This window comes from Melozone crissalis, unplaced genomic scaffold, assembly GCF_028551555.1.
Source record: "Melozone crissalis strain CALT ecotype California unplaced genomic scaffold, PUWL_Pcris_2 ptg000074l_1, whole genome shotgun sequence".
NCBI lineage: Eukaryota > Metazoa > Chordata > Aves > Passeriformes > Passerellidae > Melozone > Melozone crissalis.
This window is the reverse complement of record NW_026535851.1, coordinates 3838430-3855288: the sequence shown is the minus strand read 5'-3', so window position 1 is coordinate 3855288 and position 16859 is coordinate 3838430. Positions and strand designations below refer to the sequence as shown.

General features: G+C 43.0%; 1 protein-coding gene across 1 annotated transcript in view; it reads right to left on the bottom strand.

Annotated features, from left to right (window-relative positions):
- LOC128946095 (proton-coupled zinc antiporter SLC30A5-like) overlaps positions 1 to 16859 on the bottom strand; it is a 63180-nt gene that overhangs the window by 24990 nt on the left and 21331 nt on the right. Inside the window, exon 2 of the mRNA XM_054290000.1 lies at positions 1166 to 1355. Within this exon, the coding sequence (XP_054145975.1) occupies positions 1166 to 1355 (190 nt within the window). The remainder of the gene's footprint in view (positions 1 to 1165; positions 1356 to 16859) is intronic.

The window sequence follows — 16859 nt, the reverse complement described above, 5'->3', positions numbered from 1 at the left end:
ACTTGTGAGTTTTACTTTTTGTTTTCTTCCTTACTGTCCTCCCCAGCCCCCTGGGGTGGGGGAAGGTGAGAGTACATTTGTGTGATGGTGGATTGCCTGCTGGAGCAACAGTCACACCATCACCAACAGCACTGTCAGAATAGGCCCAACTTTGAAGCTAGAAAAACACTGATGTTTCTTGAGGGCAGAGAGGCCTTACAGAGACATGTGGAAAGACTAGAAAGCTGGACAACTGCCAATGATATGGAACGAACGAGTGCTGATTCTCCACCTGTGGTGGGGTAACCCTGCTTGTATGCATAAAGCAGGGAACAAAAGGATGGACGGCAGCCCTACAGAAAGAAATCTGGAGGTCTGGGTTGATGGAAAATTGACTATGGGTCAACAAAAAGGGTCAGCTGTATGCTGGGGTGCATTTACATTCAAGCACAGCATCATCAGCTGCTCAAGGAAGGTGATTGTCCTGCTCTGCAATGCACTGATGGGACCCCAGCCAGGTCCTGTGTGCAGTTTTGGGTGCCTCTGTATCAGAAGGACATCAAACAGTTAGAGCGCATCTGGGGGAGGCAGCCAAGACGGTGTAAGGTCTCAAGAGCAAGTGTAGTGTCTGAGGTTGCTTGGTTTGCTCAGCTTAGAGAAGGCTGAGGGGTGGCCCATGGCCCCTTCTTCACTGGAGGGACAGGGGAGGAGGAGATGTTGATCTCCAGTGACCAGTGACAGGGCATGAGAGGGAATGACACTGCATCAGGGTAAATTCACACTGTACATTATGGAAAGGTTCTTCACTAAGAGAGTGGCCAGCCACTGTAACTGGCTCCCCAGGAGTGTCACAGCTCCAAACCTGTCAGAGCTCAAGGAGTATCAGGAGAACACTCCTGATCCTATGTTTCAGTTTCAGGTGGTTGTGTGAGGAGCACAGAATTGGACTCAATGGACCTTATGGATCATTTCCAACTTGAGACATTGCAAGACACTGAAATTACAGTGAACAGAAATGTGAAGCAAAAACACTGCTATGAACAGAGCACTTCCTGGACTCATTATTATGCCTTCTCCTCTTCGAGTAAATGATAACAACATAATGCAGGGTTATAACCTTGACTCTGTCAAAGAACACCCAAAGTATTACACGTGGGGCACTAGGCTCCACCCTCTGCACACTCACCCCAGCTGCACTACGAAGATAAACTGCACGAGGTGGACCACTTTCAGAAGATCATAAGATTCAAACAGCCCCACGGCTTTCAAAACCTTGGCGAAGCAGAGCAGCACGATGTATCGAGTCAGCTTGTGTGAGGAGAGAGGCCGGTTCGCACCTGCCACGCCGCCGCCCGGGCCCGGCCCGGCCCCGACGCCTCAGCGAAGGCGGCCGGCTCCCCGCCGCCGGGAGGGCCTGCCCGCCGTACGGCTGCTCCATGGCGGGACGGAGGGAGGCAGCTCCAGCAGGGAACGGCTGCGAGCGCTCAGGAGGAGCTCAGGCGCGGCCCGCCTGCCCTGCAGCGGGAGCACCGCATCGCCCGCGGGCAGTGCGGCGAGGCGGGAACGGAGGGAACGGGACGGGAGCCGGGGACGGGGAACGGGAAACAGGTGAGGCAGAGCTCCCGCCAGCGCGCGTGCGCGGGAGCAGTGCGCAGGCGCCGTCGGGCGGGGCCGGGGCCGTGTGGGGAGCGGCTCCCTCCCCTCGGGGCGGGGCGCGGGGCGGTGATAGAGGATTTTTTTTTTCTTTTTTTTTAATGCAAATCGGTTTGTGTTATTATGGCGCAGAGCTCTGCGCTAGTATCAAGCATCAGGAGACAGTTTCCCTGTCAAACGCTTCAAATGCCCAGTTGAAACAGATGGGAAAATTGAGGCGGAAGATGGGAAATGTCCATGTTGTGAGCTAACTGCTCTCTTCAGCCGTGTCGCAAGCCCTCTCGGTTTTGGTTCCCAACACATGATTTTGGTACACAGTTCAGCACTGAGGCAGGAAAAAGAAGTCAAGAATGTACTGAATTAGCTCAGCAATGGTCAGCTGCATATTGAATTTCTTTGAAAAAGACTTGGATAGATTTTAACCAGGAAGGGATAGAGATATAGGAGAACAGGGGGATATCACTGCTGGCAAATGAAATTTTCAGAACTCACTGGTCAAAAATCAAAAGTTTTAAAAATTTATTTACAGATTTTCAAATTATTCCCAGTACAGGTGAAGACCTCAGCATGGCAAGCATAAGACTATAAAAATGCCGTCTCTCTGTTCCAGCTGTCTTGTGCGGACCCCTTCAAAGTTTAATCCACTGGTCTGGTCTCCTGTCAAATATACCCTCATTTAACAACTTGGAAACCCTGAAGCTCATGGATCCACCACACGATGTCGATAAGGTTTGTAAGTAGGGGAGGGGTGAAAAGAAGTGTAGCTCGGTGCAGAGTGCGCCGTGTCCGGGAGATAGAGGTGTTGGCCAGCCGCGCCCCGGAGAGGCCGCGAACGAGAGGCGGCGGCGCTGCACGGCCCGGGAGCCGCGCACGGAGAGCAGGGGCTGTGGAATTGTGCACAGGGTAAGAATCACCCTCTGGGTCACAAACATGAGGAGAAGAGGAGAGAAAAAGGCTAGTAAGGCACAGGGGAGCGCTTTCTGGGACCAAAATGGGGAAACACAGAAAGGTATGAGTTAAATGACAGCATTGCAAAGCCCGGAGGATGCAGATATGCATCCACAATGCTTTTTCAGGGTGGGTGTATGTGGCATACTGAGGCAGGCTGCTGCCCATCAGTGGCTCTCCTCCTCAGACAGGTGGTATTACAGTTGCCAGCCTGCCAGTTCACTTCGCTGGTCATCACTGAGTGCCTTCCCAACATGTGTCTCAAGCACCTGTGCCAGTTGTCATCCTCTTGGGGGCTGGAGATCCCAGGCTGGAGGGGTGGCATGGCATCCCTGCCTAGGGTCTGCACCCCAGCAGGACCCCTGGCTCAAAGGAAACTCCTGGAAGGACATGTGTCCTGCCACTTAAGCGGTCCTGTCTCACCTGTATCTACATAAAACATACATAGGACATGAACTTAGACCAGGGTGTAATCTTGACATACTAGAAATCCACTCCTGGCTTGTCAGCCTGTTGCAATTGTAGTTGATTTGGCCAAGAGGTGTCTTGGCGTCAGCATGTGAACTCTATTATGTGTGAAAACACATAATAACTTCACTAGTTTTGAAAACACACGTTACTAGGTCCTGCCAGGGCTTATCAGATGTGCATATTCATACATTCTAGTGGAGCACCACTGCACACACAGATGGTTACTATCCTGTTGCAAAGATGGGGTCAGGTACCTAAAAAAGAAAATTGCAGTATTAAAAACCACACGGTGAAACTGGTCTGGGTTGTTCAAGGGAATGGTGAAAATAATGACTACTAGTGAGAGCAAAGTTGGTGTCTACAGGAACAGCTGAAGGAGAGAGAAGCTGAAGTCCCAGAACGAATAGCCCTAAACCCCCAGACTTCACAACTGAAAAGGAAGATGTGCAGAGTATGGGGTTCTTGGACAGAATTTGAAAGGACTCTTATTTAAACCATGCAAAACATGCAGAAAAGGTCTGAAATCAAAACATAATGTATATGTATGTATCACAAAAGATCTGTTGTTTCATTTAGTTCTAAATGTGTATTAAGCTATGGTTTCTCTTTGCTTGAATGTTGTGTACTCCTGAAGACTTAAATTGTGAAATCAGAGTATCGAAAAGGTTAGAAATCTGTGGAAAAGAGTAGTTGAAGTGGTCCTAAGGGGTCTGTGTTTCTCCTCAGTGAGAATACGATGTGGTAAGAAGGAGAACACAGGTGTAACAAATGTCCCTGTGAAATGATAAACCTGGTTGTTACTGCAACCTAGTGAGACCAGGGAAAATTTGGAAGGAAAAGGCTCAGAGAAATTTGGGAGGATAAATTTTTGCATTTTCTCCACTAAATGAGATCTTGGAGCAAAAATCCAAGGAAGCAAAAACGTCCGCTTTTTAATCCATGTACTTCTTTTTGTTATTTCAGGATTACAGTTAACTATAGTAGATTTGGGGAAAAAAAAATTCCTCCCTGTGAAAACAAAACTTGTGCTCAATGAAGAACTGCAGTCATTTCAAGTTTGGACTTTTGTTCTGTAAAGAAACATCAAGCATTTTTGCTTTGCACTGAAAGAAATGATGTCTTCATTTGCCGCCAAATGCAGGAACAGTTTTCTGGAGATTGCTCTGGACTTAAGTCTATGGAGAGGCACACTCAGGACAGTGGTAAATGTCCTGGTGAGGGAGCTCTGGTAGAGCAGTGCATCCAATGGGCATTTATTTCAAGTTATGCTTTTATGAAGAGATTTGTTTGGGAAATATCTTAATTGCCTTGTTTTTATTGAGTAATGGTGACACAGATACCTGTTCCACGAAAAACTCACTGGGATTAACTGAGTAATTGGAATGGCAGAAAATATCTTTTTGACTCGGGTTAGGAGGACAGTGACTTTGCTAAGACTTCTGCTCTTCCTCCTTTTGATTCTAATGCAAGCTGTGGTCCTTCATTTTTCAGCTAGCAGAGAACATCTAAGTAGAGAGTGGTATTATTGGGAAATGCACAGATATCCATTGTTCCTGTCATCATGCTAAAGCGACACACATAATTTTGCAAGAAATTTCAGACAGTTGGTGTCTGAGGAAGTGAGGAAAGGAGACCAGCTATCTCTGAAATAACATTGTGACTTGGATTGCTGTGAATCTCCATCTCTTCTTGTGCTACTGCTATTGTATATATATCAATGCATCACTATGCAAACTAGTGAAATTACAGTGATAGAAGAGAAATAGAAGAGAAAGTAAAAAAAATCCTTTGGTGTAGCAATTCAGAGAAAATGATGTAGCAAGAAAGCCTAATTGTGATTTTAAAGTGTCATTTTTCTGTAATAAAGCTCCAATATTAACTATGTAGCAGGCATGAAAAGGGAAAAAGTGGCTGATAGAAAATCAGAAGTGCCTGAAAATCAGCATCACTTTAGAGACTTTTGTGATTTCCTGTAATGTGACATAAACCACCTATTGTATTTTTGCTGGGAAACTTGTAGCTGAGGTCAATATAGCAGAAAATAAAACTTGAGGGTTTCTGTGCTAGAATGAGGGTTGTGTCCTTTATCAAACCATTCACAGTGCCTGTTCAAATTTACATAAAGCATGTTAAAATGTATGTTAGGCTGTGTTCCATCATGTTTGCTGCTCCCTGTCAGTAGGAAGAAGCAAAATGTTTAATTTTGCATCATCAGAATGCTTGAATTTCGATACAAGCAGACTTTTTTACTTTGACTCATTAACACAACTTACTACTGTGGCAGTAGTTTTCCTTCTTCTCCCTGTGCTTGCTGCAGCCTGGCACTATCTTCCTGATGTGATTCAGGCTCTGCCGTGCTTGGCACAGACAGAGCCCCTGGTGGGGATCTGGCTGGTTCCAGCACTACTTCTTCTAGCCCTGTGCCCTGGTCTGTCACCCTGCTGAGACCTAGTCTTCAGTCTGGCCTGGATTGTCCCCTCAAAAATCAAGAGCCCCCAGAGATCAGTTCTGCCTTCTGTGTTCTGCCCTTCAGGGTTTGTCCCTTTGATAGTGGTGGTGCATGCAGAGAGCTGAGCATCTACCCAGGTCATGTGTGTGGTTTGATTAATGTTTAGTAAAAGGAACCCATACAGCAAGGGCCAGGAAAGTGATGTGGTTTCATAGGGATCTCACTTGTTGACTGGACCGCAGTCATAGGCCAGTGATTTAACATGGTCAATTCCTCATTCATATAAGTTTATTTAATAATAAATCTGAAATAAATACTTGAAATTGTCCTAGATAATTTTTTTGCAACTTTCCATTCAGAATTAATTAGATGCTATGAGTTGAGCAACTGAATCATTAGAAATGATTCACTGCTTTCCCTTCTAAGGATGTGAATTAGCACATGTTCTGTTTGCTGATGGAGTGCATTCTGCTTTAGGAAACCCATGGAGTATAGCTAGTGTGAGTGCAGACAATTACATGGTGCTAACTTTCTGTCTAAATTTAGAAGCTTCAGTTAGCTCTGATCTGATATTGTCTTCCCAGTGCCAGACCTGAGTGATAAGAAACTTGTGTTGCTGAAAAGGTGAATGACATAAATGTCCTTTAATAGCATTTTGACTCAAATTTCCCCTTTTCCCAGCATGACTGAAAGCATCAATTATGGGTTCTCAATCATGTGAACATTAGCAATAAAGTGTTGTCTTCCCAAGTCTCCATGATGATGCAATGACATTAATGGTTATTTTATGCCAGCTCACTTATGTTTTCTAAAAATTGTATAAAATTGAAGAGAGCTGGCAATGCGGGCAGGAGAGATGATGGAGATGTGGTGAGTTCATGGCAGTAGAAGTCTGAAACCCGTGACTTGCTTCACCACCCTCTTGGCTTCCCTCAGAAACTACCAGGGCTTAAAAAAGAAGGCCTTGGGCATTTGTTACAGAAATATATAATAAAATATGCTTTCAAGCCCCTGTATTTGGACGATGTACTTGTTGACTGTGCCTCACTGTATGTGGCTTTGTTCTGGTATTAGCCACATGTGGCCCACGAGTAACTGCTTGGACCTCCAGTTCCTGACTGTGGAGGACTACAGATGTATGGGCTGGACATGATGTGGATGGTGTGCAGGCCCTGCCTCGTGAACAAGCCTAGTCAGAAAGCTATCCATTCTGACATAGATAAATGGAAGCTGTAGAAAAGTGACAGAAAGCAGAGTTCAGACTATTCTCTGTGGGTGATATTCCTCTTCATGTTTTATTTCCAGTTATTTTAAAATGAAGCCATAAATCGAAAGCAGAATTCACATTGCGCATTTATCTCTTCTGCAGACCCCAGGGGGACAGCTGGACTACTTTATCAGGATGGAGAGTGGAAGGTGTCTGACCATTGCTGAGCTCTTGTGTGAATGTATGTGTACTGCTTGAACAGGCAGGTGTTTTACATTGTCCTGGGATATATCATGCTTTTTTTCCATACTGTTAAGATCCATACTGGTATTCATCGGGTCTTGTTTTGACAAGTTGTATAATAGGACTTCATCTCTGGAGAGCCAGGATTTAGGCTGGGGATGCATTTTTGCTCATATTGGAACATAGGGTTTTTTATTTTATTTTAAATATAAAACCTCATTATGATAGCAAGTAATGTGAGGAGAGGAAGGAAGAGGAATTAAAGAAGGCACTGTGAACAAAGAAACATTTTTATCACCAAAACCATAGCAAGTAATAACAAGCAGGTTATCTGGAATGACATTCTAACCACTGAATCAATTAATCCTGAATGAAACTTTATCTATTATTGAGGCTAGGATGGTCTTACTATGTGTGGATTCTCTTTTGTCTGGTAGTTGGGTCAAACTCATAGTGAAGACTTTCCCCAGGGCGACGCCAGTCTAGATCTCTTTCCTCCACCTGGGTGCATATTTTCACAAAACTCTGGGAACTGAATGTCTCTAGGATCTCTGTTGCTCCACCAGTAGCAAAAGCTGGCCAGTAAGTGAAAATATCTTATGAGGAGATGAAAGCAAAGCCACTGAAATTACCTATAGATAATACTTGGGAGAGCAGTCTGGTAGGAAAACACACAGATGATCATAGATTGGTTTGGATTGGAAGAGACTTTAAAGGTCATCTTGTTCCAACTCATGGGCAGGGACACCTTTCACTAGACCAGGTCATCCCATTCAACCTGGCTGTGAACACTTTCAGGGATCCAGCAACAGTGAACTTAGCTAGGAAATTAAGCTGTGAAATGGTCTGGCTGGCTTCTGGCACATGTGGCCAGGCTGTCTTGAGGTATGGGTTTGGCTCTAGCTCCAAGGGAACTCATCAAAATGCCTGCTCACAGCTAATTCACTCTGTGAGATCTCACAGGTTGGTGTGATGGAGGGTGGCTGGCTGGCTTGCTTAAGGGAGGGGATTTGTGGAGTTGCTGGGTACCAAATAAGGTGTCTTCTCCTAGTGTTGAGGAAGGACGGGAGCCTGAGGGGTTAGTTCTTGTTGGAGAAACAATGGAAATGGAAATGAACAGTAGAAATGCTGCAGGGGAGATCTTGATGAAATCAGCAGTTGAATTAAAATGGAGGTGCTCTGATGAACTACTTCTTGCTTCCTTTTCTTTCATAATCTGATCCTGCCTACAGCATCTGAAATTATTTCAGATGTTTTTGTACATCTCAGCTTGCTTCATCTGCTCCCACTTGCTGTTTGGCAAGGCTGTGTGTTTTCATGACTGGGCTGCAGAGTACTAAGCTCTTTGGCACAGCTGATAGCTGGGATCAAGGATTGCTTGGCATTCTGGCTTGGCAGGCCAAGCTTCCTCTCATTGCAAATCCTTTTGGCTTTTGCCACCCAGACTTGTTCTTACCTGGCTGAGTGTATCTCCCTCCGCCCAGCTAATGGTGCAGCATTACGTTTCCAGCAGTGGAAATTAGCCCTTTCAAGAAGCATTGCTCAGCACTACTTCTCTCCCAAGTGGACCAAGTGGAACCTGTGGGTCAGGTGGCTACAAACACATCCTTTCTTACTTGACAAGTGACAATCCTTCTCTAACAGAGCTTCCTTGACTTTTGGAAAGTCTAGAGCACTCTAGTTATATTTCACACAACCCTCTCTGGTACTCTCTTTGTTTCAGGCAGTAAAAACTATTAAGAAAGGGGTATGGTCAGCCAGATGATTCCCCAGATAATTGTGGAAACATGTTTAATCTTATGTTGCTGTGAGCCCCCTGACTGTTTCTTCATGCCAGTAGTCAGAACATTTATCATAACTCCTCTGAATTATCTCAGCATGCAATCATGTCAGACAGAGCAAGAGTCTCCCTTTGAAGAGACCTTTCTTTCAGTAAGTGTATTTAGCAAAGAAAAGGAGAAAGGATTTCAGTAAAGATTATTGAAACAACCTGCAATCAGTGAGCTCACTCACAGCGTATGCTTCTGCTTGAACTGTTGCACTCAGACAGCAGCAAATGATGGGTGGCCTGCTAGGATCATAGATGATGAAGAGCGGGATCTGACACTGGCATCTGCAAGTGTGGATGCTCTGAAACCAACAGAGTGGCCTGTTTTGTCAAATCTGGATCTGGTAGTGAATACAAAGACATATGGGATGTGAAAGAGGAAGATTACCAGAAGTCAGGAAATAGCACTGGACTGAGTAGTTAGTCCACACTGGAGATGATCAAGCTGCTCTCTGTCTCCTGATAAACAGTAACTGGGGTTGTGAGCTAAGGGAGATGACATGTCTCAGTCCTTCTAGAGTAGCATATTAAGAAGACTCATTTTTTTCATGGCTGAACCAGCTGGATGCACTTAAAATGTGCCATGGCCTGGAGAGCTTGAGTATCAAGCTATAAAAAACACAGTGACAGGCAGGCTGGAAGGATGGTGCTAGGTTTGGCTGTGCTCAGGGCTGGTTGAGCATCCTGCAGCTCAGCCTGAGCGTGCTGTGGTCAAAGGCTCAGCCAGAGCAAGTGTATCCTGCATGGATGTAGAAGGATCCTTGCTCAGCTCAGCATCAGGCTACTGTGAGCACACCCTTCCAAATGTGGTGTAGCGGAAGAAGGTAAATCAGGCCTGTTCCTCACTTTGATCTGCCCTGTAGACATATTTGGGACAGTGCTGGTATGAAACTCACTTCAGCCTTGCCAGCTGCTTCAGATTCTTCCAATGAAGGTGGGGACATCAGAGGAGTGATAGAATCTCACCTGGGGGATGTATTAGCCCTATAGACTCTGGAGATGCAGCTGCTGGAGAAACATGAAGCTGCAGAGGGGATACAGTGATGAGGGTGGCAGAGGAGCACAGATATCTGAGCTGCTGAGAGAGATTTCAGCTCTGATGGTAGCCACATTGCACAAGAGGATCTAAGGAAAAGTCAGGTATGTAACTGGGACAACTTACATGTGTTGTAGCTTTGTATTATCTGCAGCACTGAGACAGCAACGTTCCTCCCACTGTAGGTATTCCTTGTCTGAAACTTTGGCAGTGTTACCAATAATAGCCAAGACCAATCCTTTTTGCTCACTTCCCCCACAGAAATTGGCCTGTTACAGCCATACAGAGTGCATCAATGTCTGTGTTTTTGTACCTCTCATCAGGATCTATGGACCAATTTCCATTGGAGATGTAGAAGCCATCCAGGTGGAGATGTAGAAGCACTTATTTAAAAAAAAATTATTAGAAATGACAGCCAACATAGAGAGAAGAGATGCCATGGAGGGTACCTTTGAGAGGCCTGTGCCTCTCTGCATTCACCCTTTACTGAACTTCAGAGAAAACCTACATATGAAAGGTATATTTTTGAAATTTCTTATAAAAGAAATCTTCTCCTGGAGCTTGTGCTTGTTGGAAAACCCCAGCCTAGGAGACAGAGCATCAGGAAACCTGATTCCAGTAGCTCAGTGACTTTCAGTGCTACTTCTCCCTTTTTCCCTTGCTCTCTTTAGTGGACATGCCAAACTGAGAGTGAGTTTGGCATAGTTCTTGGGCATCCTGACACCACAGGAACTGAACTAGGCAGAGAAGCTCACCTCACTGTAGTGCTGCCACGCCAGAGATGTGCTGTGAGCAGGACTTGGAGGCAGCCAGGAGGCAGAGAAGGACTAGGAGTGAACCTGAGAGATGGAGCAGGTTTTGTTTCTGAAGGCATGGAAGACCCAACCCCGTTCTACATTCTTTGGGAGTGCACCTATTAAGTGTAGCTCACTGAAGGGCGTTGTTTCATTTGCCTGCATGGTTTGACAGCGTGAGTTGTTACCAGGTTTTGTGTTTTTTGGGGTTTCATTGGTTCACAGAGACCAAGCCCTCAAGGCACATGACAAGGAGCTAGAAAGACAAGCAGCCTCATATTGCAAGAAGTCACGTTTCTTTATTGTAAACATGTGGAAATTCTTTGCTAAAAACACAGTATTGGAAAAACAAACTTTGATGGAAACTAGATCAAGGAATGACTGAGCCAATACAGTTCATATGAAAATAAAAAGTACTAAACCAAAGAAAGAGAGGAACTTTCTTTGTTGTCATGCACTGATTTGAAACATTGTAATTGTGAATACAATTACAGTTTGTGTTTTTCCTGAAGTTTACAAGATTCTAGCTAGTCCTTTTTTTCTCCTTTTGTTGTGTCTCCTTATGCTTCTTGGTTTTGGAAATTACTGCAGAAGAAGCCATGAATTATGAGAAATATTTGTGTTACTATATTTCTGGCCAGGCTGAAATAAAGTATTTTCAGAATCTTTCCTGTAAGAAAAGGCATGAGGTGATGTCATTTTTCTAAACCAGGTAGTTTTGGATACTTGAAAACTATGCTTCAGGTCCTGGTTGCTCTGCAAATAAAATCACAGGACTCTGTATGTTGGAATTTTGTACTACCTGCTTTACTGAGCCATACATTGCACATGCAACTATTTAACATGGACTAAATTTCCATTTACATGACAGCCTCTTTGCCATTTGGGCAATGCAGTGCAATACTTAACACTGATGTGTGTACAGACACAGAGCTGCACACACAGGCATGCATTTACCTCTAAAATATATGCATGATACATCTATATCTAGATATATATTTTACAAAGAAATTCAGACAGCAAGTACAAAAGTTTTTTGTAAACATGGTCATTGTGGTGTTCTCCTCTTGACACCAGTGAGAGGATGGTCAAGTGAAGAATCAAGGGTCAGCCCCTTTTTGTGGTGTATGTACTGTTAACACAAACATCCTACTCTAAATGCTGATCATATGGAAATCAGTGCCAGTTCTGTCATTGATTCCTGAGCAATGAGGATTTGGCCCAAAATCTCAATTTACACCACCTTCTTAATGATTTTGTCTATTAAATTTAAATTGCTGGAGACTATAACATAAACATGGGGGGTAAAAAAAAGTAATAAAATGGTTTAATTTATTTCTGGGTCCATCAAACATTTGTGCTGATAGCAATTTGATGTTCTCAGTTTTCATTTTAAAATAAACAAAAACACTGTGATGGGTGATTTCCTAATTTCCTGTTAATAGAGTTTAAACTGAAAAGCATTTTTCAGTGGGAGAGCTGCTCATTAAATTTGTAGATAGCAATTTTGTTCCATTTTAAGCTCTTCTCTTCTGGCTGGAGATCCTTGAGCAATAAGGCATTTGCAGTTTCTTTAACAATACATCAAAACAACAGAATTCACATTTCCACATACATCTGTAAAGATGTTAAAACTGTATTTTGTTGTAACAAAGAAGAGCAAAATGAACAGGTTACAAGAGATAATCTGGACCCTTCAGGTTACAAGAGATAACCTGCAGCCCCTCCCCAGCCTTGAAACCCATGTCTATTTCTTCCCTTGGTGGTGATTCACCTGTGTTAGTCCACAAGCAGACAAACAGAGGACTACTCAAAATGAGGGCCCCAGCTGAGCCATGACCCTTGGTGAAGGTAGGACAGGATCATACCCATGACCCTGGGTACATATCAGATCTGCAGGTTCTGTGGTCCAAGTTTCACCTAATTTAGAGCAGGGGGAAGAGAAAACTTGGGGACCAGGAGATGACACCCCTCCATTGTACTGGTGCTCCAAATTTACCTAGGCTGTGCAGCTGGATTGCTGGGCAGGATAACTGTGTGAGCTCATAGGGCAGTGGGACCTATACATATTCGAAATCTTTAGTTTATCTATATACACTTCATCTTTCCCTCCTTGGAATCATAGCTATACATACACGGATCTTTTTGTATATGTATCTGTATCCATATCCATTCACATATATGTAAGTATATGTGCTCAGTAAGAGGCAGGCATTTCTTGCTGCTGATGAAGCTGTGGAGATATCTGGTGGGATATTTGAGAAATCTGGTGGGATATCCCAATAGAGGTTGGGATGGGCAGGTAGTGGGCCTAGGTGCAGGACTGCTGCAGGATTATGCCAAACCACAGGCCCAATAAAATCCTAGTGTGAGGTGGTCCTCCTGAAGTGAATGGAGGCTCTAAAGCCAATACTTCACATGGTATGAGCAAGATATTAAAAGTGAATTGATTAGAAAGTAGAAATCCTGGTTTACAGTGACCATGGAAGGAGAAATAGGAAGAGTAGATGGCATTTTAATGGGGCTTTAGTTTAGCAACACATTTTGTTCTCTTAGGGAGTGATGCAGTGTAAAAGTGATTCCTTGATTCCAAATTTATCTGCTTTATTGGTTTTGTGCCACTGCCATAATTTTATTGATTTTTTCTTTTAACAGTGGTTCCATAAGAGGCCTCTTAAGCTAAAACATATAGTGAGTAAAATCTTCTACATTCATTTCACTTTGCAAGTCAGCCTCCTGTGTTTAAATTTGGTGTTCTGACATGCACTTTAAGGCTTATTATAGCTGTATAAATGGCCATTATGTGGGAATAGGGGAGGGAGAATTCTGTCCTTGAGGCTCATTTTTGATGTCTCTGATTTGAGATTATTACCACAGTCAGTTTCATCAGTCATGTTGGATATGCAGTAAGTGACCTCAGCTGTTTGGAAGCCATTAATCAACAAATCATCAACAAGATAAAAGTGTCTCTTTTTGTGTCTGTTGAGTGTGAGGGACGGTGCCTGATTGTTCCTGAGACAATATAATCAGAAGAAAATTGCTGCTGATTTCTTTAGGAGTCAGTGCGGTTTTATTTTTCTGGTACCAAGCTTTCCTAGTGAGCATGTGAAATCTTGTGGGCTGATATCAAGGGATATTTTCTTGGCTGCTCACTCACTGCAAAGAAATTCAAAGATTGGAATGTTTTGATTTTATGAATGTGAGCAAGTTGTTTAGGAGATTTTGCCTGTGACCTTGAAGTGAAGCAAGTGCACAAAGGGTGTTGCTTGGAACTCTGATTTTTAAATATGAAGAAACACAAAATCCCCAACAATTCTGCAAAAGCATTTGAACGTTATTGTATCTCCCATTGTACCTCCCATGAAGAGGTGCAGGGAGCCAAGGAATTATGTTTTATTATTGGGATATAGCCTGAGGGAATGGCAGGAAGCTGTGTCCTGACACACATAGGTTTAGGTTCAATATTTTAGGAAAAGCTTTTTTGTTCAGAAAGTGGTTGGACACTGGAACAGACTTCCCAAGGAAATGGTAAGGACAGGAGGCTGGCTAGAGTTCAAAAAGCATTTGGAAAACACTGTCAGGAATGTGGTTTGAGTCTTGGAGGTGTCCTGGGCAAAGCCTGGAGTTCCCTTCCTAGTCTGGATTCTATGATTGTAAACTATGATTTACAGTCCACTGGTTTTTGGTGTTGATGGTCCAAAGCACAGACTGCTTAAGAGATTCCTTTTATTAGGCCTTCCAAGCTCAGTTCAATTTTCCTGGTGTATGTATTTATATTTTACCTTTAGCAGAGTTAGATGTTAATATCTTTTCAATCTTAACATAATAATTTGCAATGGGCTTTTGTAATGTGTCGGCTGCTTATGAAAATGTTTTACACAGCAGTTCTGTCTGATAGAAGAGGGATATATATCAGGAAAACTTGATTTGAACCATCTTGAAATGGATTGTGCAAGCCTGTAACACGACTCAGTGACATGCACTCACTCTGATGCATTTTTAAAACACTTGCAAGTCAAACTCTCAGCCACTGAAACATTGTGCAGCTCTTTCTTGCATTTCCAGTATTTGTTCCATAAATACCTACTAATCTGTGCCAAACTTCAAAGAAGTCTCATCCGTTCCTCCTGAAATCTCTGGATTTATTTCAATATTTTACAGTGTAGAAGTGGGCCTCAAACCCTGGCATGCCTGTGTTCACAGCACAACTTTTGGAAAAGTCAGATTCACAGGGTAACCAATAACCTCTACAACAGAGGGAATGCAGACAATTTGTCCTTGTTTCCAACAGGAATGTACCAAGAAACACAAGAAAGTCAAAATGATGGAAGTTGTAAACAATTTTGCTTTCTAAGTACCTTTATCTCACTTTCTTTATGGAGTTAAATGATCTGCACTGAATGATGTGTATAAACCACTTTATCTGCTATTGGGTGATGCATTGCAAATGAGTTAAGTTTTTAGGGAAGGGGCTGTTGAATATCTACGTGTGTGTGTGCACTGTCTAACAGAATGGTTTCTAAGGATTACCACAGCAGTTATGCATTCTCCATGCCTGCTAAAGTTGCTAAAGCTCAAATAATAATATACAGATACAACACCACATCCATAATTTTGTGTTGGAGACTTCTGAAACAAAGACACAGTGCTGGTAGAGCAAGCGCACTACTAAATAAAGTAGGTTTGCATTATACATGTTAAAACCATGACATACAGTACACCTACTCACCCATGAAGACTGGTGATAAAAAGGGAGAGGGACAACTAAGATTTCTGGTGGTAATTTTAGAAATCAGATAGTAATTCAGCTAAGTTGCAGTTTTGCTAATGCATTCTGTGGCTGACGAAATTCTGCTGTAAATTACTGAATTACATATACTTGTGAGTGCATGCATGAATATCATAGTAAGTATAATTGGGTTGTCCTACAGACCGGTAAATGTGCTTCCTTCTCTGACTGGCATGGGAACTCAAGATCACTAGAAGGTAATAAAGTTAAATCTTTGTCTTCTAAACACTTCTGCATGTGCTCAGCTTTAAGGCTGTGTCTATATCTGTTGCTGTTAATGGCACTCCTCAAGTGCGTAGAGGTGAATTGTTTGTAAAAGCTTGCAGGTGTGTAGGCTAATAGCATCCCAGTACTGGACCAAAAGAGAAGAAAAAACAGTGTATCCCAAAATGTACCATGTTAATTCAATAAATGTATTTAAATTTTAATTATTTATAATATTTCAGAGTATATTAGTAACTGTTCTGTAACATATTGACAATAGTAATGAAGTCTGAGTAACTCAAGGTCTGATTACATCATCTTGCTATTAGGTTGTGCTTAGAAGTAGAAGAGAAAGCACCAATGTAAGTTCAAACAACAAAATAATATTCAGCAAAAAAGTGCCAGTTGCACTAGATTTCTAAAACTTTTAGGAATATTGAGTAGCAAGTATCTCTGCTTGTCTTACTAGATGTGGGTATTTAAGTTAAATGGATAACTTGGAGTCTTGATTTACTTGCAGTATTTGTGGTAAGAGAAGCAGACTGTCTTTCAATTTCTATTTCTTGTAGTCAGAACCCATAGAAACCTCCCAGATTTGGTCCCCATCACTTTCTTTGTGGAAGAGGCTTTGCTACTCTGTGTTGACTAGGTTGGAGAAGCATAAACTAGACCTGCCATACACACGGTGCTGTGGCATTGATTGTCACAGCTGTGAAGGCTAGTGGTAGTTCCAGCTGGGATTTGGTAAGGTACACTGATGGTGAGTCCAAGGATTTGTTTGGACTGACCTAGGTGATGAGCACCATGAAGAAAAGATTTCTGTCTCAGCAAGCAAAGGCCAGATCCCCAGAAAGGCATCTGTCTTCCTACCAAAGTACCAGCGTGGTGAAAAAGGCTCTCATGGCTGATGGGCAGCAGTGGTTGAGATGGCTTCCCTTGCTTTTCTTGTCTACTTTGTGGTGCTGTCCTTCACCTCCTCCCTGGTGCTGTCATAAAGAGGTCACCAATATGTATCCTATACGTAGATCAAAAAGAAGGAAGACATGACCTCTCAAGCACATTGCCAGTTGTTTTAAGATGTTTCTGATTAATTATTCTATTTTAGCCATTTCAGTGCTCAGCAGTCTTCATTTGTTTGTGTTGATAGTGGAAGTCCATGCCTTGCCTGAATCTGAGTTATTTTGACCAACAAATGTGGGTCAATTTGAATCAATAGAAATGCCATTAACATCCCAGTACTGTGGAAGATAATATGAAC